Source organism: Phalacrocorax aristotelis, chromosome 17 (assembly GCF_949628215.1).
Source record: "Phalacrocorax aristotelis chromosome 17, bGulAri2.1, whole genome shotgun sequence".
Classification (NCBI taxonomy): Eukaryota; Metazoa; Chordata; class Aves; order Suliformes; family Phalacrocoracidae; genus Phalacrocorax; species Phalacrocorax aristotelis.
Genome location: NC_134292.1, coordinates 570,485 through 590,468, shown reverse-complemented (window position 1 = coordinate 590,468; position 19,984 = coordinate 570,485). Strand labels below are relative to the sequence as shown.

At 59.2% G+C, this 19,984-nt stretch overlaps 3 protein-coding genes across 18 annotated transcripts; 1 reads left to right on the top strand and 2 right to left on the bottom strand.

Annotated features, from left to right (window-relative positions):
- Positions 1–78: 78 nt before the first annotated feature.
- Positions 79–2,569, bottom strand: PAXX (PAXX non-homologous end joining factor). Of its 8 annotated transcripts, none has more exons than XM_075111798.1 (7): positions 2,414–2,569; positions 2,268–2,328; positions 2,108–2,142; positions 1,847–2,037; positions 1,216–1,287; positions 641–734; positions 79–517 (listed from the first exon to the last, which is right to left on the bottom strand). In XM_075111798.1, the coding sequence occupies exons 1-7, from the start codon at positions 2,503–2,505 to the stop codon at positions 478–480; spliced, it is 585 nt and encodes a 194-aa protein (XP_074967899.1). In that variant the 5' UTR covers positions 2,506–2,569; the 3' UTR covers positions 79–477. The 8 variants fall into 8 exon arrangements, 7 of the variants coding, with proteins under 7 accessions (XP_074967899.1, XP_074967894.1, XP_074967898.1 ...); XM_075111793.1 differs by having other exon boundaries at positions 996–1,290; positions 2,414–2,516; XM_075111797.1 differs by having other exon boundaries at positions 1,216–1,290; positions 2,414–2,516.
- Positions 2,034–5,994, top strand: TMEM141 (transmembrane protein 141). 9 transcript variants are annotated; one of them, XM_075111802.1, is made up of 5 exons: positions 2,041–2,259; positions 2,723–2,789; positions 2,907–2,990; positions 3,287–3,412; positions 5,693–5,994. In XM_075111802.1, the coding sequence occupies exons 1-5, from the start codon at positions 2,056–2,058 to the stop codon at positions 5,770–5,772; spliced, it is 561 nt and encodes a 186-aa protein (XP_074967903.1). In that variant the 5' UTR covers positions 2,041–2,055; the 3' UTR covers positions 5,773–5,994. The 9 variants fall into 9 exon arrangements, with proteins under 9 accessions (XP_074967906.1, XP_074967903.1, XP_074967902.1 ...); XM_075111801.1 differs by having other exon boundaries at positions 3,281–3,412; XM_075111799.1 differs by having other exon boundaries at positions 3,233–3,412.
- A 1,620-nt stretch (positions 5,995–7,614) lies between these two features.
- ENTPD2 (ectonucleoside triphosphate diphosphohydrolase 2) lies at positions 7,615–19,356 on the bottom strand. The gene is made up of 9 exons (XM_075111790.1): positions 19,142–19,356; positions 12,502–12,619; positions 11,856–12,006; positions 11,070–11,229; positions 10,742–10,969; positions 10,094–10,360; positions 9,770–9,889; positions 9,356–9,490; positions 7,615–8,756 (listed from the first exon to the last, which is right to left on the bottom strand). The coding sequence occupies exons 1-9, from the start codon at positions 19,250–19,252 to the stop codon at positions 8,556–8,558; spliced, it is 1,491 nt and encodes a 496-aa protein (XP_074967891.1). The 5' UTR covers positions 19,253–19,356; the 3' UTR covers positions 7,615–8,555.
- Positions 19,357–19,984: the final 628 nt, after the last annotated feature.

Sequence of the window (19,984 nt, the reverse complement as noted above, 5' to 3'; positions counted from 1 at the left end):
CGCTGACCCTCCAAGTTCAGACTAAATTGGCCACAGGGTACCTGAGCAAGCGAAAGGCAGAACTGACCGACACACCTGGCACTGACCCAGTCCCCAGAGACTGGCTAAAATCACCTTTATTGGCAATAAGTTAAGCACAGGCAATCTTTTAATTACATAGCGATAAAAAAGTTCCTTAAAAACTCCACCAGTTCATTTCAGGTGAGGTAGAGAGGTGGCCCTGGCCAGCAGGGAATTGCTGCATGGAAAAAAGCCCCCAATTCTGTCATCTCTGCCCTGTCTGTCCCCCCAAAGGCCCTGCCACTGCACCAGCTGAGGATCTGCTGCTTGCTCAGGCCTGCCAGGTGCTGGCTCCAGCTCTCTGGTTCCTGCTTGCCCCATCCACTGCCCAGGGTGCAGTGAAACCTCCTCCACCACCCACCCACACAGGTGACAAGGCTCCGGTAGGGCTGTCATCAGAGAACAGGACAGCACAGGTCAGGAGTCCTCGAAATCCACTCCAGACGGTGCCTTCTTGCTAGATGGAGGTGGAAGGAGCATCACAGCCCAAAGCCCCACACTCTGTCCCCATGCAGCTACAGAGTCCACTGGATCTCCAGCACTGCCCAGCCCCAAAACTGGGCCTGGGAGCAGCACCTACCTTTTGAAGCCAGGGTTAATGAGAGACTCTCCTGGGATCTTCCTCTTGGCTGGAAAAGCTGAGCCAGCACCCCTGTTTTTCCTGGGATTGGGGTCTGCCTCGGTCAGAGACAAGCAGGACAGGGATTACAAAAGGTCAGCTCTACAAGCCCCTCCATGCCCAGGGTGGGCTTCCAGCAGCCCAGCCTGGCTGGCCCAGCACCCTTGGTGGGGGAGGAAGGGCCAAGCCTGGTCTCCTCTCCCAAAGAAGCAGGAAGGCATGGACCTGCCATAGCCCCCAGTTTGGAAGAGCAGCAAGGCCTGACCTCCTCCTGGAGGCTAGCAAACAACCTGTCTGGCGATGCCTGGCATCTAACCTGAGCAGAGTGCACCCCAGACACCTGTGAGCCACCAGGCTGAGCCCTAGCCCCTTCCATGCCAGGAAGGGCACTTGGACAGCAGGGCAGCCGACAGTAGCCACAACTGAGAGAACTGATAGTGTTGCAGAGCTGACGGTCACAGGACCAGCTGCCTCCTGGGGAAGAAAAGGCAAACAAATAGCGGGACCGGGGGAGGTGCTCCCTGGCAATTGCCCACCTGGCAGGAAGAGCTGCTGGCTCCAGGCAGCATTCTTCTCAGGGCTGCAGGAAGGTGCCAGTGTCTCCACCACTGCTGAGACAGGAACCAGAGCCAGAGCTTGTGACAACACACCACAACACGGCATGCAGCACTCCAGGCCTCCCCAGGAAGCTCCCTCCCCTCCACAGCCCAACTGAGCCACATTCTCCTCCCAGCAGTCCCACCTAGGCTGTTGCTGCCCCAGGATCTTCCTAGGCCCCTAAAATAGAGGCCTCTGTAAGGCAACTCCCACACACAGAGGCAATGGTGTGGTGCCAGTCATGGAGACAAGGTTGTGCTTCTGCACAGAGACACAACACCGGGTCCTCTGGTCCCATGCAGGACCTCTTCTGCCCGAGATGGTCAGACCAGCTTTGGGAACTGGCCAGCCTAAATCAGAAGAGAAGGCACCACGCCCTCCTGGCCAGTCCACCAGGACCAGCAAGGAGAAACCACCTGGCATGAGGCCAGGGCAGCACAGCCTTCTCCCATCGCTGGCTGAGCTGGATCACTTGGGGTGCCTTTGAGTGTTGGGCATGATACTGTAAAGGTAACAGGGAGCTGCCCGCCCTCCTCCTGCCTTTACCCCCTTCCAAAACCCACCACGGACCTCCCAGACGTCTCTCCAGGCTCTCGATGTGCCCCGCCATGCCAAACACCAGCGCCTGGAGCTGGCTCCTCGCCTCGGCGATGGGCAGCTTGAAGAGGTCGAGGGACCAGCACGGGGCCTCCTCCCGCAGCTGCAGCGTGGCCTTCCCCTCGCCCAGGTGCAGCGAGGCGGCCCCCCGCCCCAAGGCCTCCCTGCGTGGGTGAGGCCGGATGAGGGGGGCCCTCGGTGGAGGGGCCGGGTCCCCGCGGCTGTGGCACCTACCTGAGCTTCGTGCCGTACTCCTCTGGCTGCCATCGCTGAGGAGGAGAAAGGGCACGTCCCGAAACGGCCCGCCCCGGCCCAGGGCCAGGCTTGGCCTCACCGCCGCGCCGGCCCGGCCCGGGGCCCGGGCCCTCCCCACCACCCCGGCCCAGGTACGTACGCAGCCGAGCGGCCGGCTGGCGCCGAGCTCCGCGGCCCAGACCTCCAGGGCGTCGGTTACACTGCGAGAGGCAGCGGCTCAGGCTGTGCCGGGGCTGCTCGGCCCCGTTCCGGCCCGGCCCGGCCCGGCCCCAACCCCGCACTCACTAGACGGTGCCGCCGGGGCCAGGGCGGCACCAGCAGAGGTACCGGCCCGGCCCGGCCCGCAGCAGGTAGAAGGGCCCGGCCGGCTCCGCCATGGCGCCGGCGCCGGAAGGGGCGGGCGAAGCCCGCGGGCCTTCCCCGGCACTGGGGCCGCCACACCCACCATGGTCAACCTAGGGTTGCGGCGGGTGGAAGACAGCGTGGCCGCCAAGCACCCGGTGCGCTGGGCCGGGACCGGGGGTGCCGATGGGGCCGGGGTGGGGGGCGCGTGGGACCGGGGGCCGGAGTCCCGTGCTGAGGGTGTTTCCGCAGGCGCTGCAGCAGTACGCGGCCTGCCAGTCCCACGCCTTCATGAAGGGTATCGGCGCCTTCCTGGCAGGTACGGCCTGGCTCGGTTCCCCCCGGCCGCTCCCCGGGGGCTGCGGGCACCTGGGCGGGGGGCGGCCCGGGCGGGAGCCGCGGCCAGTAACGGCGCCCGGGCCCCGGGTTTCGGCAGGTAGCGGAGCCGCCTTCGCCGTACAGAAGCTGGTGAACAAGAAGCTGCCGTACAGCCTGCAGTGGAGCCTGCTGCTGGCCGGGGGTGAGTGTCCCGCCCGGTCCTGCCCGTGCCCAGGCAAGCCTGCGGGACGTGCTCGGGGTGGGCAGCAGCTGGAGCAGGGCCACGGTACAGGCAGAAGGGCAGTTTGTCCTTAGCGTGGGGTATTTTCTCCCTGGCTCCTGTCACATCCCTGCTCTCCCCAGCCTTGGGGTGCTCAGAGACAGCTCGCAGGCAGCTGCAGCAGCTCAGAAGGTGGCAGGTGCTTTCCCCACCGCTGCCCTTAGCAAGTGCCCTTGCTGCCAGCATTCTCGGGAGTGTTTTGGCCTCTCCAGCTGCAGGGTCCCTTGCCAGTTATGCGGTAACCAGAGCTGAGACGCAGAAATGCTCCGACTTCTGGATTTACCTGGAGACAGGCACGTCCCCACAGGAGCTCGCCGTGGCTAGCAGGGTGTCTCAGCCTGCAGGTACATTCACATCTCTCCTTGCTGCTTTCCCTAGGCTTGCTGTGCCTGTTTCTTCCCTGCTGCAACAATTTGCTGTTCCCACCTCATAATTAAGCTGGTGACTGTTTGCATCATTGCCAAAATCCCCATATAAGTACTGCACTGCCACCCCGCAGCCGAGGGAAGGGAGCAGACACCTGGGGTGGCAGCAGTGCTAGGGCAGCCAGAGCTCCCTGCCTGGTCTTGTGGGTCCCGTGTCCCTCCATGCTCCAGGCCCACCACTTCTGCTGCAGGTACCTGAGCAGGGCTGGTGGCGCTGGGTGGGAGCACTCGCTTCTGTCTGCTGCCCTGCCTGCTTTGTGGGTTCATGAGAGCCAGGGTGAAGGGCTTGTCTGATGGAAGAGAAAGAAGAGGGTAGGGAATGGAGGGAGGCACTAAACCCCTCCACACCTCAGTTGCTCTGTGGTCAGAGAATCATAGAGGTCTTTTCAAACCTTAGAATCATTAAGATTATTGAGTCCAACTGCCAACCCAACACCACCGTGCCTCCTAAACCATGTCCTAAAGTGCCACATCTATGTGTTTTTGGACACCCCCAGGGATGGTGACTCCACCACCTCTCTGGGCAGCCCATTCCAATGTCTGACCACTCTTTCAGTGAAGAAATTTTTCCTAATCTCCAGTCTAAACCTCCCCTGATGCAACCTGAGGCCATTTCGTCTCGTCCTATCACTAGTTACTTGCAAAAAGAGACCAACCCCCCCTTTACTACACCCTCCTTTCAGGTAGTTGTAGAGAGCAATAAGGTCTCCCCTCAGCCTCCTCTTCTCCAGACTAAACACCCCCAGCTCCCCCAGCCGCCCCCCAGCACACTTGTGCTCCAGACCCTGCCCCAGCCCCGCTGCCCTTCTCTGGACATGCTCCAGCACCTCAAGGGCCTTCTTGTCCTGAGGGGCCCAAACCTGAGCCCAGCATTCGAGGTGGGGCCTCCCCAGGGCCAAGCACAGGGGCCCCATCCCTGCCCGGCTCCTGCTGGCCACAGCAGTGCTGACACAAGCCCGGGGGCTGGTGGCCTCCTTGGCCACCCGGGCACTGCTGGCTCATGCCCAGCCGGCTGTCAGCCAGCACCCCCAGGGCCTTCTCTGCCGGGCACTTCCCAGCCCCTCTGCCCCAGGCCTGGAGTGCTGCCTGGGGTTGGTGTGACCCAAGGGCAGGGCCCGGCACCTGGCCTTGTTAAACCTCACACAGCTGGCCTCGGCCCATCGATCCAGCCTGTCCTGATGCCCCTACAGAGCCTTCCTGCCCTCAAGCAAATGGACACTCCCACCCAGTTTGGTGTAATCTGCAAACTTACTGAGGGCGCATTCAATCCCCTTATCCAGATCATTGATAAAGATATTAAACAAGACTGGCCCCAGTACTGAGCCCTGGGAAAGCCTGCTTGTGACCGGCCACCAACTGGTTTTAACTCCATTCACCACAACTCTCTGGGCTCGGCATCCAGCCAATTTTTTACCCAGCGAAGAGTTCACCCATCCAAGCCATGAGCTGCCAGCTTCTCTAGGAGGAATACTGTGGGAGACAGTGTCAAAGGCCTTGCTAAAGTCTAGGTAGACAGCATCCACATCCTTTCCCTCATCCGCTAGGCGTGTCACCCAGTCATAGAAGAAGATCAGGTTGGTCAGGCAGGACCTGCCTTTCATGAAGCCATGCTGGCTGGGCCTGATCCCCTGGCTGTCCTGTATGTGCCGTGTGAGCTCACTCAAGATGTACCACTCCGTAATCTTCCCTGGTACCGAGGTCAGGCTGACAGGCCTGTAGTTCTCTGAATCCTCCTTCCGGCCCTTCTTGCAGATGGGCGTCACATCAGCAAGCCTCCAGCCACCTGGGACCTCCCCAGTTGACAAGGACTGCTGATAAATGATGGAGAATGTCTTGGCGAGCTCCTCTGCCAGCTCCCTCAGTACTCTTGGGGGGATCCCATCTGGCCCCATGGACTTGTGTGTGTCCAAGTGGCACAGCAGGTCATAAACTGCTTCTTTCTGGATTATGGGGGGTTTATTCTGCACTCTGTCCCTGCCTTCCAGATCAAGGCAGAGCTGGGGGGGCACCAGATCAGCCGCTGCTGGGTGGTTCCCGTGGCTGCTTGCTGCTTTCTCCCCCTGGTACCTTCGGCTCCCAAAGCTAGGCCTAGCTGAATAGGGTTTAAATGCTTCACCATGGCTTTGTGGTTCTCTGCCCACCCCTGGCAAACATGCCGGGATAGTATGGGGTCCAGGGAGTTTGTTCTTTCTGTCACAGAAAATCTGCCCAGCTCAGAGGATGGAGAGAGCACGGCACCACTTCTGAGGAGGAACAAGTATGGGGACATTGTGGAATAGCCAGCAGAGCACAGCACACCATGCCCGTGTCCTGCTTTATCCCTTCCTGCCTGCCCAGCCTGCCTGTGAGACTGGTGGGCTCTGCGGCAGTGCCTGGGAGCTCGGATGAGTCGATCCTGCAGTGAGAGTGTGGTGGAGGCACTGTAGGGATTGCTGCCTCCCAGGTGGCCTCTGAACGTCACACATGGGGGAGTACAATAAAAGGCGAGAGCTGAAAGCGCACATTGTGGATGAAGTGAAGCCTGGTGGTGGGAGAGGGAGAGCTGGGGTGCAGGTGGTAACTCTCACCCTGAGGCAGCCTCTGCAGTAAATGTTGGAGCAGAGAGCTCTGGTCCCTCTGAGGCTACGGCACCTGCAATTCAACAGCGCAAGGCTGTGAAGTCACTGCAGGCACGGATGGGTTTGGGCTAAGCTGTGAGGGGGCAGAGTGGTTGTCATGTGCTTTCTGTTTCTTGAGCCTAGCTGGTCACAGTGTCCCGGACCCCATAGCAGCAAGGCTTTTCTTGCCTGCCCAAATGAGGCTGAGCTGAGCCCTGCAGGTCCTTGGCCCCTGGGGGGTGTGCTCTCTCTCCCTGCAAAGGGGGTGCACATGTCTCCAGAGTCCCTCTGTGTGGCCCCCACCTTGCTCTTGAGGCATGCACCCAGCCAGTCCCAGATTCTCTATCCAGATCTGTAACCAGCTGGCAAGGGAATGGTACTGTCTCAAATTCCACTTATCCAGAGAGGCTCATGGGAAGATTAAGCCTCTTCTACTTCATTTTTTCCCAACTGTAAACTCCAAGTCATGACTAGGGCAAACTGGGTGCTCTTGGTGGATGTCTAGCTCTGATTCAGCTGCAGCTGAATTTCTTAGAAGGGGAAACCCAGTCCGAGTTCTGAAGGCTAGCTGGTTTCTTAGAGAAGAGCAGCAGTGTTTCAGCTTGAAAGACCAGAAAAGCCTCCTTCCATGTCAGAGCTGGAGACAGAGTCTTGCCACAGGAGGGAGTCCCTATGCTGGCAAGATGAGGGGCCCAGGGAAAAGACTGGATTTGGGGCCTCAGAACATCATCTGAACTGGCATAATGTTTGGCCTGTACAGAGAGATGGGAAGCAGCTCTTAGAACAGCTAAAAGCAAAGTAGCTTCAGGGAACAGGCAGGTTAAGCCAAGTTCAGCATACTAGGAGTTTGGCTGGAGCGGGGAGCAGAGCTTGTGCTGCACGTGAGAGCAAGGAGGGCAGCAGGAAACCACAACTCCCGCTAATGCTGCTCCTCTGCTGGGGTGTGTGGAGGAACACAGCGGGGTGGGCTTGATGAGTTGGGACTGGCCCTGTGCAGCTGCCCGGCGGCTGGATGCATGCTGTGGTGGCTGAGCTGACTCAAATTGCCAGCCCTGCGGGCTGATCTCCTGCCCTGCTTGGGTAACAGACCCAGCCCCCTGGGAGCAGAGGCTCCCTACGTGTTTTCCTTGCGTTGGAGGCTGTGGCTGCGAGTGCAGCGGTGAATGCACGGGGCAGAGTCAGCTTGAGCGCTGCCTGCTCACACCTTTGGGATGACTGGACCTCTAGCACTTGGCAAACCTCAGCTTTGCAACCACAGCTGATTGCAACTTCTACCTCTAGGTGGGCCTGAGTCTGGATTGAGGTTTCAGGCCCACCTCAGTCCATCTTGGGGGGGTTCTCCAGATTGGTAGAGCATATGAAGCCATGATGGTGTCTCAGCACTAGGCAGGGGGCAAGGGATCGAGACCTTCAGGCAGAGCCTGACCTGTGGCTGTGTCCAAGTAGACCCCATAAGTGGCTCTACCTATGCGGGACAGCCAGGCTTTTTCAGACTGTTGCTTACAGGAGCCACGGAGCCATAGGAGTGGTTACAAAGATGTATTTCTGGTTATAAAAAACAAACACCCAAACAAAACCAAACCTTCTGCATGTTTCCATGTCCCTGTTCTTACTCAACTGGAAATGAAGGCATGTCCTCCCAGCTGCCTAGCATGGGGTGATGCAGGGCTCGAGCCCCAAAACAGCACAAAGCCCCACTCCCGCAGTGAGACAACCACCTCTGCGCTGGCATGGCCACACACCAGGGAGCCATGGGGGCTTTTTGTGCCATTGCTGGGGGGACAGAGGAGGCTCTGGCTGTGGCAAAGGCAAGTCTGGCTTTGGAGCCCCAGGAATGGGGAAAGCACTGCATCTCATTGCTGAAGTGGGACTTGGGAAGCTGCCTGCCCCCCCCATCTGGTTTTTGCTAAGCCCCTACACAGAGCCCCTGTGCTGAGGCTGGTGGAAGTCCAGGCCAAGATGTGGCCCTCAGAAAGGTCAGGGAGCTTTGTGCATCAGCCAGAAAGACAGTGTGGGGTCCCTTTGAGGCAGGGCTGATGCTCCAGGGACAGGCTAGAGAGGTCAGCTATAAGGACTAGCATAAGTAATGCTCCCCACCCACCCCATGCACATGAGTATAAATCCTGCTTTTGTCTGGACTTACTGGTCCAGTCCAGCCCAGGTCTGGTTGCAGGTCTGAATGTCCAAATCCCAAGCCTGCTCCAGGGTCCATCCCTGAGTCACACTGGGAAACCCTTAAGCCATTCTCCTGCAGGGCCAGCAGTCCTCTTCTGTCTCCCTGTTTCTGCAGCTTGAAAGCAAGGGGAGGGCAAAAAGGGACAGTTTTCCTTCTAGGACAGGCAGCATCAGATATTGGAGGAGGACATCTCTGAGCGCTTGCTGCATCCCAAGTGTTCAGGCCATGGAGACTCCAGCAGGAAGGAAGGTGCTGGGTCCTGCAGACAAGGCCCACCCTGCCCCTGCCGTTAGATTGCACTGGACTTGCTGCGCCGGAGCAGGCAGACAGCAGTCACCAGAGACGTCAGGGTGGCGACCACAAAGAGCAGGATGAGGATGACCCAGTAGTTGTACAGCATGCTTTTGTGGGAAGAGGGCTTCTCTGCCGGGATCATGTTGGTGAGGTTCAGCATGTAGCCCAGGGCCCAGCCGATGGAGGTTTCTCCTGCCTGTGGAAAGAGCATGGCATGGTCACCACCTCAGCCAACCCAGCTCCACAGGCCTCAAGAGACCTTCTAGGGACCACCTGAATTTCAGCCCAATGGAGGAGAAGGGTGTGAGGGAGTCAACAGCACCCTGAGCCCTCACTCGCCCATGGGTCCAGCCAGCCCAAGGACGAAGCAGTGACCCTTCTGTGCTGAGCTGGCCTCATCTGATGGGAGCATGATCTCATCCACTCAGGCCAGTCCTGATATCACTGCCCATCCCATGGCTCATGCAGGTGAGGGCACTTGGCAAAGGTGGGATCCTGCCCTGAGCTAACTTCCCAACAAGCCTGAGCAAAGAGTTGTTTGAGAAGGCTGGTGTCTTGAGGGCCAAGGAAAGACTGGAGGGTCTGACTCCATGATGGCAGTCAGCTCAGCACATTTTTTTTCCATCTCCCAGAAGATCTACCCAAATACTGGGAGTCCCATCCTGCCCCTGTTCCTCAAGATCTTCCCTCACATTGCTTGGCTCTTTCCTGGTGTGGAATCATCTCTCCTGCAGGGCTTTTTGGGCTCATTCAAACAGATATCATGGGATAGGTATGTGCTCTGGTGTTACCCACCTTTTTCTGGAAGGTGATGTTGGGGAAGGAATCATTGTTGAAGTTGTAGCCTTTGGTGGTGAGCAAATAAATGAATGTGCTGACGGCGCAGTAATCAGCCAGCCTTTTCTCCAGCTTGGGGGCTTTCTGGAGCAGCTGGGTGGGATGCATGGAGGGACAGAGAAAAGGGGTCAAACCAACACGGTCCAGGCTTTTCTTCTATGGCCTGAAGCTCTGGGTGGTTGCATCTGGCTGGCCAAGGCACTGCTCATACCCACCTGAGCCTCTCCTGGTCCCTTGTGGGAGCTGTCACCCACCCTCCCCCTACTCCATGGGTGCCAGGACACCCAGCCCCCTCCAAGGGCTGCTCTTAGAGCCCAGGTGATGCCCCACATGAAGCAGTCCCCTCCTCACTGCCATGCCTGAGGAACCCACCTCGCTCCAGCTGGTGGCACAGATGTACTTGGCAGCATCCTTCAGGTCGCTGGAGAAGTGCACGGGTCTCCCCATCACTGTCTGGATGAAGTCGACTGTGTAGAAGAAGGCAGAGAAGGCCTGATGGAGGAAAGGAGGCGGCTGTGGGATAGGCTGGGAGCAAACCCTCTTGCCACAAACAGCCACTCAGACTAGCATGGTGGGCACAAGTGACCACCCTTGCAGAGACAGGGATCTGGCTTTGCTGCTGCATGATGCGGGGGGTCCAGGAACACCTGCCCATGCAGCAGCCAGGCCACCACCCTGCTCCATGCCAGGACTTACGATGAAGTTTCCTGAAACCTCTGGCTGGAAAATGCCATTGAAGGAGCAGCGGGAGAAGGAGCAGGTGGTGAAGTCAAAGAGCTTGCTGACATGCAGGGAACAGAGGCTCCCATTCCCGGTGCCAACCACAGTAATGGTGGTGTTGAGGGCAAGGCTGGGCCTCTCCTTCTCCGTGCAGGGGCTGTCATAGATGCTGCTCAGCAACAGGCTCTTGTGGTAGCCCGTGGGCCAGCAGGGATGAGGGATGGTTGCTTGGTAGCTCTCAGCCTGCCAGAGAAGTGACACAAGACATGTGAGCTGTGCTGTAGCCCCAGCACTGCTGCCTGCTTGCCTCCATTTCCCTGCCAGGGAGATGCAGAGTGGCTTGGGCAGCAGGACACAGAGCTGGCAGTTGCCACAAGCAGCTTGAGATGACTCGTGACATCTTGGCTCTGGCCAAGGGGTGCAATACATTATTGAGTGGGCAGGAGGAAGCCCTGGGACCATCGGAGAGGGTTGGGTGCAAAGAGCTGGCTGGGAAAGGTGCACGGCCGGCCCTGCAGGGCTGTCCTAGAGATAGGGTTGGGGACACTCCTGTATAAACACCAGGGTGACAGGGCAGCTGTGAAGTGATAAGAGCCAGCATCCTTGTCAAGCACATGCTGGTACCTGGAGAAGCTTTGAGAGTAGCCTCTTGAGGACCTGGTCCCTTCCGTAGCAGAGGAAGCTGTGGGTGTACACTTTGTACACCTGGCCGTACAACTGCAGCTTCACCTCGTTTCTGGGGTCTTCGATGGTGTACCTGGTTTCAAAGGTGATCTGTGTGGAAGCACCACCAAAGTCCATCGCCCCTAGGGTCATCTTCTGGGGCTGGATCCATTCCCCGAGCCACCCGCGCTGAGCAAGGAAAACAAGAGCGGGCATAAAGATGCAATGAGCTGCAGGACAGCCTGGCCACCACAGCTGTCCCTGAAGGGCACCGCGCTCCCCTGCCCACCTTGATGAAGTTCTCCAGGAGGTAGTTTGCAGTGACCCAGCCAAAGACCCCTTCCTCTTCCCCCGACAGGATCTTTGCCCCCCGGAAATCGAAGGGGTACGACTTCAGCGTGGCCACCACAGCGCTGAGGACGGCATCCGAAGCCTGCAGGTTCGCAATGCTGCGGGCCAGGCAAGAGGGCAGAGTGGCAGGGCTGAGCTGGAGCACCATGAGCGGAGGCCCCACTGCCTGCACAGCCCTCCTGCCATGGCACATGGGGTAGGAGGAAGGTGTGTCTTCACCTGGGTACCTGTAGGGATGTCCCTCAAAAAGACCCAGCTAATTCCCCTTGTCACTTCTGGAAAGGGAGGCAGGTGCACTCCCTTCTCATGAGCCATGCTCTGTGGCTGATGAGGGGGGCATGACTCCTTCTTCTGTGTGGTTTTCAGAGAGGTAATTATTCTCACTGCATCCCATCAGGCTGGCAGTGGGTGCAGGGGGACGTTCCTCCTGGCTAGCCAAAAAGACTGGGTGGGTTATCCTGGGGCTGGCCCCACGCCAGCCCCTTTTCAGCCAGGGATGTGCTGGCTGTGCCCTGCAGAGCATCTCCTGCTCTGAAAGGCAGAACCTCTGCAAGGGACACAGAGCTGGGCAGCTGGGAGGGTTAAGAGCTTCACCTGGCAAAGAGGACACATTGCAACTATCCTTTACCATCTCTACCCCTGCCATGGTGAGACGGCAGGGTGGCATGGCAGGGCCCTCCAGGCAGGGTTTGAGGCCAGGCAGCTGGCCAGAGCAAGCACTCACTTGAGCAGGCGCATGCCAGCTGTGGCACCCAGGTAGAGTGGGGTACCCATGTGCTTCTCCTTGGGCACGTCTCTCAGAGCTTGGTTCAGGCAGTGCACCAAGCTTGTCCCAGCAGCCAGAGGGTTGGAGCTGTAGCTGGAGATGCCAGGACCTGCAAGAGGAAAGAGCATTGGTCCCTGCAGGTGGTGGGAAGATGCTTGGTGGGCAGCTTTGCTTCTCCCAGGCTGTTCAAAAGGCAGGTGGTGCAGGTTTCTGTGGGCATGGAGCCATCCAGAGTCCAGCCACATCTCCTTGCCCATGCCACACCCCCCACTGACTGACAGCTAGGGAAAGGTTGCTTAAAAAGAGAGTAGAAAACTGTCCGTCACTCCTTGCTGGGCAGGGAGCTGAATTGTTTCCTGGTGGTTCAGTGGATGCCAGGAAAAGATAAACCACAGGCATGCATGGTGGCAAGCCTTGGAGGGGGGAGATGGGGAACATTTAGGAACAGAGCTGAACCCCTTGTAACACCTCATTGTACTGGTGACTACACAGGGAGGCAGCTGGGCATGGCAGGGCATTTGCACTGTCAAGGTGCCCTGCCCACAGGGGATGTGACAGACCCTGCCACCACCCACCGTCCCCCGGTGACTGAGACAGCCCTTACCCTCCACATCGCACATGCTGTGCTCGCTGACCACCCCGGTGTCGTTCTCCTTGTCTGCAGGCCACTTGTAGATGAACATGGCTGTGTGGGAGGACCCGGCGTCCAGCACAATGCCATACTGTGGGGGGAGGCAGCAGGTCAGGCCGGAGGCAGGGGACCCCCCGGCTGCCCCAGGCCATCCCGAGGGAAGGCACTGGTGCTGAACGACCCGCTGTGCGTGGCCAGTCCTGTGCTGGCGGTGCCCGGCCCAGCAGCTTCAGGAGCGTCGTCTGGCAGAGGTGAGCACTGCTCAGCTCAGCACGGGCATGGTCTTGCCCACACCTGCCTGAACAGCGCCCTGCCCAGGACGTGGCTGGGAGTGGGTGCTCTCCCCAGCCAGGGACAGCGGCTGTCTCAGGACACCACTGAGCACTGTATGGGGACTCTGGCTTTTTGGGCATTGGGAACCCCTTGCCTCCTTGAGCACAGACTGGGAGGCTCTTCCTCTGCTACTTGCTCCCATCTTCCCACAGCACCACTCCTGGCCAGTGGGCATCTGTGCTGAGCTGTGCCCGCAAGTCCCTGGGGCCCGTGCAGGGGGGGACACCTGGGAGCAGCCCCTTGGGGATGCAGCTCGCCAAAGAAGGGCAGCCAGGCACCTTATCCCTCCTGCCCTTGTATGGCTCGGCCATTCTCCGGCTATAAATAACCCCACTTCCTCCCGCCAAACAAGGTTACCCAGTTCCCAGGGAGGGGGCTACCCCATGCTGCCTTCACCCCCTCCGGGCAGAACCCTCTGCCTCATCTTCCACCACCCGTGGGCTTAGGGCCGCCTGTGCTGGCCCCGCCTGTGGCCCCACTAGAGCTGCTTCACTGACAGAGAGGAGGCTGTGAGCCTGGGGGGGTGGGAAAGCAGCTAAGCATCTATGGGATGAAACCACTTAAGGCTTAAACCTGGCTTGTATAAAGGCTCTGTTTGTTGCCTGCCCTGCCCTGACCCGAGTACAGTCCCAGGGCTGAGGCAGGCAGCTCCTCTCCCTGCCCAACACCCAGGACCCACCCCAGCCCTGCCTGGTGCATGCCCCTCATCCCATCCTTGTCCCCTTGTCCTGGGTGGCTGCAGGGTTGGGTTTTGGCCAGCTCAGGCAGCAGAACTAAAGTGTCAGGGCACCCGCAGCGATGCCTGGGGTCCCAGCTTAGCCGCAACCCCTAGTCCCATGTGAACACATGGCCCCACACCAGTGGTACCCCCTGCTCCCCAAGGGAACCATTTCTAATGGGTTTCTAACCATTTCTAAGCCTCCCCTGGCACCTGTTAACTGTCAATGGCTTCCCACATGCTCTGGGCCAAAAGCTACAAGCCAGTGGAGAATCCCCATCTGCAGGCAGACTGAGGCCGGTGTGCCGTAGCACTGCTGTCACAGAGCAGCTCCCAGAGATGCTAAATGCTGCTGAGAGGAGAGGGGGGGCTTTGACAGCCTCCCCCTGCCCCAGCTACTGCTCCAAAGCACAAAGCTGGGGAGCAGGAACCCCAGTTTGGGCCATTTCTGGGCTGGATGGTTGGGGTTGGTGCCCTAGGCAGCCGTGGGAGGGCTCTCACTCAGCCTTCTCCTCTGCCCAGTGTCCTGTGGGCCATGCACACCCTAGCACTGACTGTTCCCCCGGTCCCTCCTCATCATAGCACCCTCTGCTTCGCCTGCCTGCCCTGGGACCCAAAGGGAAAGCATGGACAAGTCACCCCCAAACCCAGGGCTGAGCACAGCTGGGACCCCAGGAGCAGTTTCCAGGCCCAGGATGACATGTGGGGGCTGCAGCCCGTGGAGGGGGACAAGGCTGGAGACGGGGATACCTGTGGGGTGGCAGGGGCTAAGAAACGCTGGAGCAGGAGGCAACGAGGATGACCTGCAGCTCTGGGGACACTGGGTGCCAGGCACCAGGGATGGGGACAGCCCGGCGGGAGCAGTGCTGGGGGTGCCAGGCTGACCCTGCGGCAGGAACGGGCATGGCCATGTGAGCTTGGACACACGGCTGGATCCAGGGTGGGCAAGGGAAGCCCCATATCCCTGTGGTGGGGGAAACCTGGTTCAGGGGATTTTCTCCTGCCTTCACTGGGGCTGGCGCAGCTGGGCCCTGCTTGCAGCCCCACAGAGAGCTGGCATGGCAGTGCATGCGTGGGGTTGTACATGAAGGGGGGAATTGCACATGCATGTGGGTGCACACACATAGGTATACATGTGCATGCATGTATGTGTGCATGTGGTGTGCGTGCCTGCAGGCATGCATGTGTGTGCATGGACATATGCACACACGTGCAAATTTAGGTTGGAGGTGCATGGGGAGGTGCATGACATGGGTGCGCATGGTGGGATGTTCATGCACATAGGTGTGCCGACATGTTTGTGAGAATATGGGTGCGTGTGTCTCTATGCATATGTGCATTTAGGTGGGTGTGCATGGGCATGCATGCGAGTGTGCGTCCATGTGGGCACTCCTGTGGATGTGCGTGTGCAGGAGCTTTGAGAGGCTTAGGGCTTGTCTGTTCTCACTGCACAGGAAGCTAAGCTGTGGGTGCTCTCTGTAGGAGCAGAGCATGGGGAAGCTTAGCTCCTCCTGCGAGAAGCCCATCTGTCTGACCTGAGCAGTTCGTGGAGAGAGCAGTGTTCCTCTGCGTGTGCCGAGGGAGGCTGCCTTCCTCCTTTGCCTGTGTTAGGTGGTGGGGAGCACCTTCCCCTCTTCCCCTGAATTAGCAGCCTCTCCTCCCTGCATAGGGAGGGGTGATAGACTCTTAAGATCCCATTTTTTCGCTTTCTCACATAGTATTTGGGAGTTTAAATCAGATACATAAACTCAGGCAGTGGAAGTAGTAGGAGGGCGAGCTGGCAACAAGTGACAGCAAGTGAGAGTCTGGCTGGCAGCAAGGTACTGGGAGGGAGCGGGTGGAGAGGTGCAAAGGCCCTGCAGTTGTGGCTCTGCTGCCCACACAGGGCGGCCAGCAGCAAGAGGTGGCAGTGAGCCCTGTACCCAGGGCAAGCCCTGTGGGGAGATGTCATGTTTGGGGTGACAGTGACACCACCAGGGCAGGTTGCAGAACTAGCTGTCCCAGCAGACATGTCTTGGTGCCCTTCACTGCCAAGGCCTGTGAGTTGGGGTGGGGGGTCTCTCCTCTCACATCCCAGTGTCCAGGCAGGCAGAGCCCATCGCTCCCAGGTGCGGGGTGGCAAAGATGGGCAGCAGCCCCAAGACCTCATGGGTGAGGAATGGTCTGTGGGACCCCCCCCGACCAGCGGTGGCCTGGCCCCAGCAGTGCTTGGGCCTGGCTGATGGAACGACATGCGGCAACATGAACTGCTGCAGCGAGGTGGGTGCTGCCAGCCGCAGGGAGTGCCCGGCACCCAGCCAACTGCCGATGCCACAGCTCGCACCTGGCTGCCCCGGCATGAGAGGAGTCGCCATGGCCTTGTGCCAGCCCCCTCTGCCCCCTCCTGGGGGGTACAGGGTTTTGCACCCCAGCCTGTCCCAGCAGAGGAGCCATCCTCCCTGGCACCACTGGTCGCAGTGAGCAGGGGTGGAAGCCACTTGCAGATGTGTGTGCACGTGAAGGGCCCAAGGCAGTCCTGCATGGCCAAGAGGGTCCCCAGGGATGAAGGAGAGGTCCTGTCCCCTCCTCCAGACCTGGGGGTACACACACCCCTCCAGCAGCTGCATGGAAATCGGGGGGGGGGTGGTGTGTGACTCACAGCGGGGCTGTGATGGTGCCAGCCCCTGTCCCGGTCCTAGCCCCTGTGCCTGGGCATTGGAGCCACTGCATCACCCACTGCAGAGCAAGCTACTCTGCAGGCTCAAGCTGTGGATGAATTGTAGGCTTGCAGCCATGTGGGGGTCACAGGCAGGTTTTCTTCAGAGGCCCTGCAGACAGGAAGCCCCTGGAGGGAGAAACCTGGCTGAAAAACCCATCTTACTAGTGATTTGCAGCATAAGCACCGCCCTCAGCTCTTCTAGCTGAGGTGTCCTGTGCCTGCCAGCAAGTGGGCTGGAAACAAGGGCTGGAGGGACACAGGGATGCCCTGGCATGCTCCTGTGCTGGCGCCTGGCTCCTGTCATCCCTCTCATCGGCCCCAGCACATTTGCCTGTAGGCACCCCAGGGCTTGGTGGGGCCTCACACATATGTTCATGGCCCTGGCCCCAGCCCATGGGACAGCATCTCCTGGTGGCACAGGGATGAGGGATTTTTCTAACAGGTCCCCCTGACCAGACCCTGGTGATGCCACAGGGCCAGGGGACATGGGGTTCCCTGGCACAGCCCCACACTAGGATTGTCCCCATGCCAGCTGCAGCCCTGTTGCCTCCTGGGTCACCTGTGGCCCTGCAGGCTCTGCCCCACAGCAGCGTCACTCAGCCCAGCCCAAGCCAGGGCTGCTCAGTCCTGAAGCCCTTGCAGAGGTGACAAAGAGGGCGGGGATGTCCCCAAAGGCCACGTGGCAGCAAAGACCTGAGCAGGGCTCTGCCCAGAAATATCCCATGCCCCAGGGGAGGAGGCAGAGGGGGACACTGAGAACTGCCCAACTCTCTGTAGCCCAGCAGCATGCCACAAGGCTGTGCCCGTACCTCCAGCCCCCAACCCCACAGGGTCTCCAGGTGGCCCCACGGTGAAGCAGGGGTTCAGCCCAGCCCCACAACATCCCACCTCCCTTGAGTGTGGTGAGACCCGTGAGGGCTCAAGGTCTGCAGTGGGTTATGACGGGTTTCCTTTCCACTGTGGGAGCCACAGCTCTCCCAGGACAGCTGGCAGGGGAAGAGCCTTGCAGGCATTGTGATGGCCTTGTTGTGATGAAGATATTTGCCAAAAGAAGGAAAAGAAAAATTGTCAAAAGAAGGCAACAGCTCCAAGCAGTCAGGCTGTGGTGGTGTAAGCCCCACTGCAGACCTGTGAGGGAAGGGGAACACCATGCTCTCAGGATCAGTTGCCCCAGCAGCAGGATAACTAATTGGAGGCATTTTTAGGGCTATATTCCAAGCAAAGGAGCTGGAAAGGGAAGACGTGGAGCCATAGCTAGGCAGTGTACAGTGCTTATCACCCATCAGCTGCTGCTAACGTGGTCTGAGCCAGCAAGGACCATGTCTGGCCTGGGACGTGCCCAGGGTGCCCCACAGCAGGACCAAACTCCTCTAAATCATGTCTGCACATTTTGGGCTGAGTTAGACTAAGACAAAGCTTTGCATCCCCAAAACAGCTCTGAGCTTTGGGTAAAGACAAACCCCCCAGTGCCCACCTGGCTCCAGCCCCATCAGAACGGGCACTGCCATGACACTGGTGTGAGCCCTGGTGGGCAGCACCTCACGGCACGCACTGTGCTGGACCTCACATACACTTGGCACAGCCAGGGACAGTGCGAGACCCCAAGGCCCCGGGCCAGGTTGCGCAGCCTCAGGTGGAGCAGGACCAAGACACATGTGAGTGTTCAGGGATGCTGAGTCCCAAACCACATTGCTGCCTGTAGACTGGAAGGTGCTACCATCCAGGGAGAGAAAAAGCACAAAAAAGCTCAAAAATTAAATATCTGGGAATGCATCTGGCGTAAAAGCAAAACTCCAGCTTGGAACTAGGAGGAGAAAAGGCTTCTTAGGCTAACCCAAATGCTGCACACAGGGCTCTTGGCACTGATCCATCTAATTCCCCGTGTCCAAAGAAACAAAATCTGTTTTGAAACCAGCTACGGGCACTGCTCAATATGGCCCCAGCCCTTAGAAATGGGTGGCAAAAAAAGGTGTCACAGGGAAAGAGTTAATCATTGCTAGTTATACTAACAGCAGAGAGTATCATCATCTTCATTACATTTGACAAACCCAGAGAGAAGGCAGCACATCTGACATTCAGGCTGGCTCAGAAAGTTTTCAAGCAAATTGCTTGGGATGAGAAAAAGGGGGTTTTGGATGAATCATTTTCCAGGACAAGAGCCTGCTCCCCACAGAATAGCTTGGTCTGTCACTGAAAAAAAAAAAAAAAAGACTTTTTTAAAACAAAAGACTTGGGCTTGAAAAGAGTCAACTGGAGGACTTGGCCAACTAGAAATTGGTTGGAAACCTCTTTCAGCATCTGAATTTACAATGCAAAAGAAAAAAAAAAGCAGCTCGTTTTCACAGGGAAGTGCATTTCTCACCCAGCAGCGCAGGCTCAGGCCATATAGCTGGAGCCATGAATGCTGGGTGATGCTGGGGTGTGCATGCTGCCCCATCCCCAGACAGAACCATGGGAGCAGATGCTGACACAGCTGCTCTGGCCTGGGGGGCTGCATCCAAACACGCCACCACTATTTTTTAGTGTCTCCAAAAGATTCCTCTCCCAAAGATCAGGTCTGAGGTGCCGGTGCCTGGCAGGCGGGGGTCTTGCTGCTGGCCTGGTGGTGGGGACCTTCCCGTCCCTGTGCAGCCCAGCGGGGGCTGCTCCCTGCGACCCCCACCCCGCAGCTCGGGTACCCCCAGCCCCAGTGGACTCCCGTGACGCTGGGGATCCTCTGGATACCGGAGCCTCCACCGCACCGGGCATCCCGCAGATCGGGGTGCCCACTGCGGCTCCCCCAGCCCCCGGCAGCCCAGGTCCCCCTCGGTGGTGCTGTCCCCATCCCCTCCGTGCCCGGAGCCCCTGGTGCCGGCCCCGCTCACCTTGAAGCCCGGCGGGCCCCGCGTGTCCCCCGAGCCGAGGCAGAGTAGGAGGATGCCCAGGAGGCAGCCGAGGGCGAGGAGCAGGAGGACGGCAGCGACCCGGCGGGCCATGGCGGGGCCGGAGCGGGGCAGGTGAGCGGCTCCGCGGCGGCTGCGGCGGCTCTTGCTGCTCCTCCTCCCTTGCCTCCTCCTCCTCCTCGCCCGCCTCTCCCGGCTGAGTCACGGCCGCCCCGGCCCACCCGGGCGGGACACCGGTCTCCGCCGGGCTGCGGGGGGCCGGCCCCGGGTTGCGGGTCCGTCCTGCGCCCCCGCCCCGGGCATCGCCGCCGTCCCGGGCATCGCCCCTGCCCCAGGATCAGCCCCATCTGCCCGGCCACACCCCCCCCCCCACCCTCACCCCCCGGGCACGGTCCTTGACCCAGGGACTGGGCCCCATCCCGGCCCTGGGCATCACTGTTACCTCCGGGATCAGCCCCAGCCTGTCCTGCCTCACCGGGCATATCCTCTGTCCCTGAGATCAGTCACATCACCCCTCACCAGGCATTGTCTTTGATGCAGGACTCAGCCCCATCCTGCCCCCGTAAGGCATTGCCCCTGCCCCAGAGCTCAGCTCAGACTTGGGTGGAGGTGAGAACACCCTGAGCATCAGAAGAGCTCTGAGAAAGTGTCTCACCTACGGTGATCAACAGCTATTAAAATATTACTGCTTTTAATCATTTACAAGGATTTTGTGACAGTCTGAGGAGCCCAGATGTATGTTGAGATTTTTTTTAATACAGTCACAAGTGAATAATGTAATGCGTTTCCACATGGAGCAGTGAGCTAAGGAAGGTTGGGCCCCTG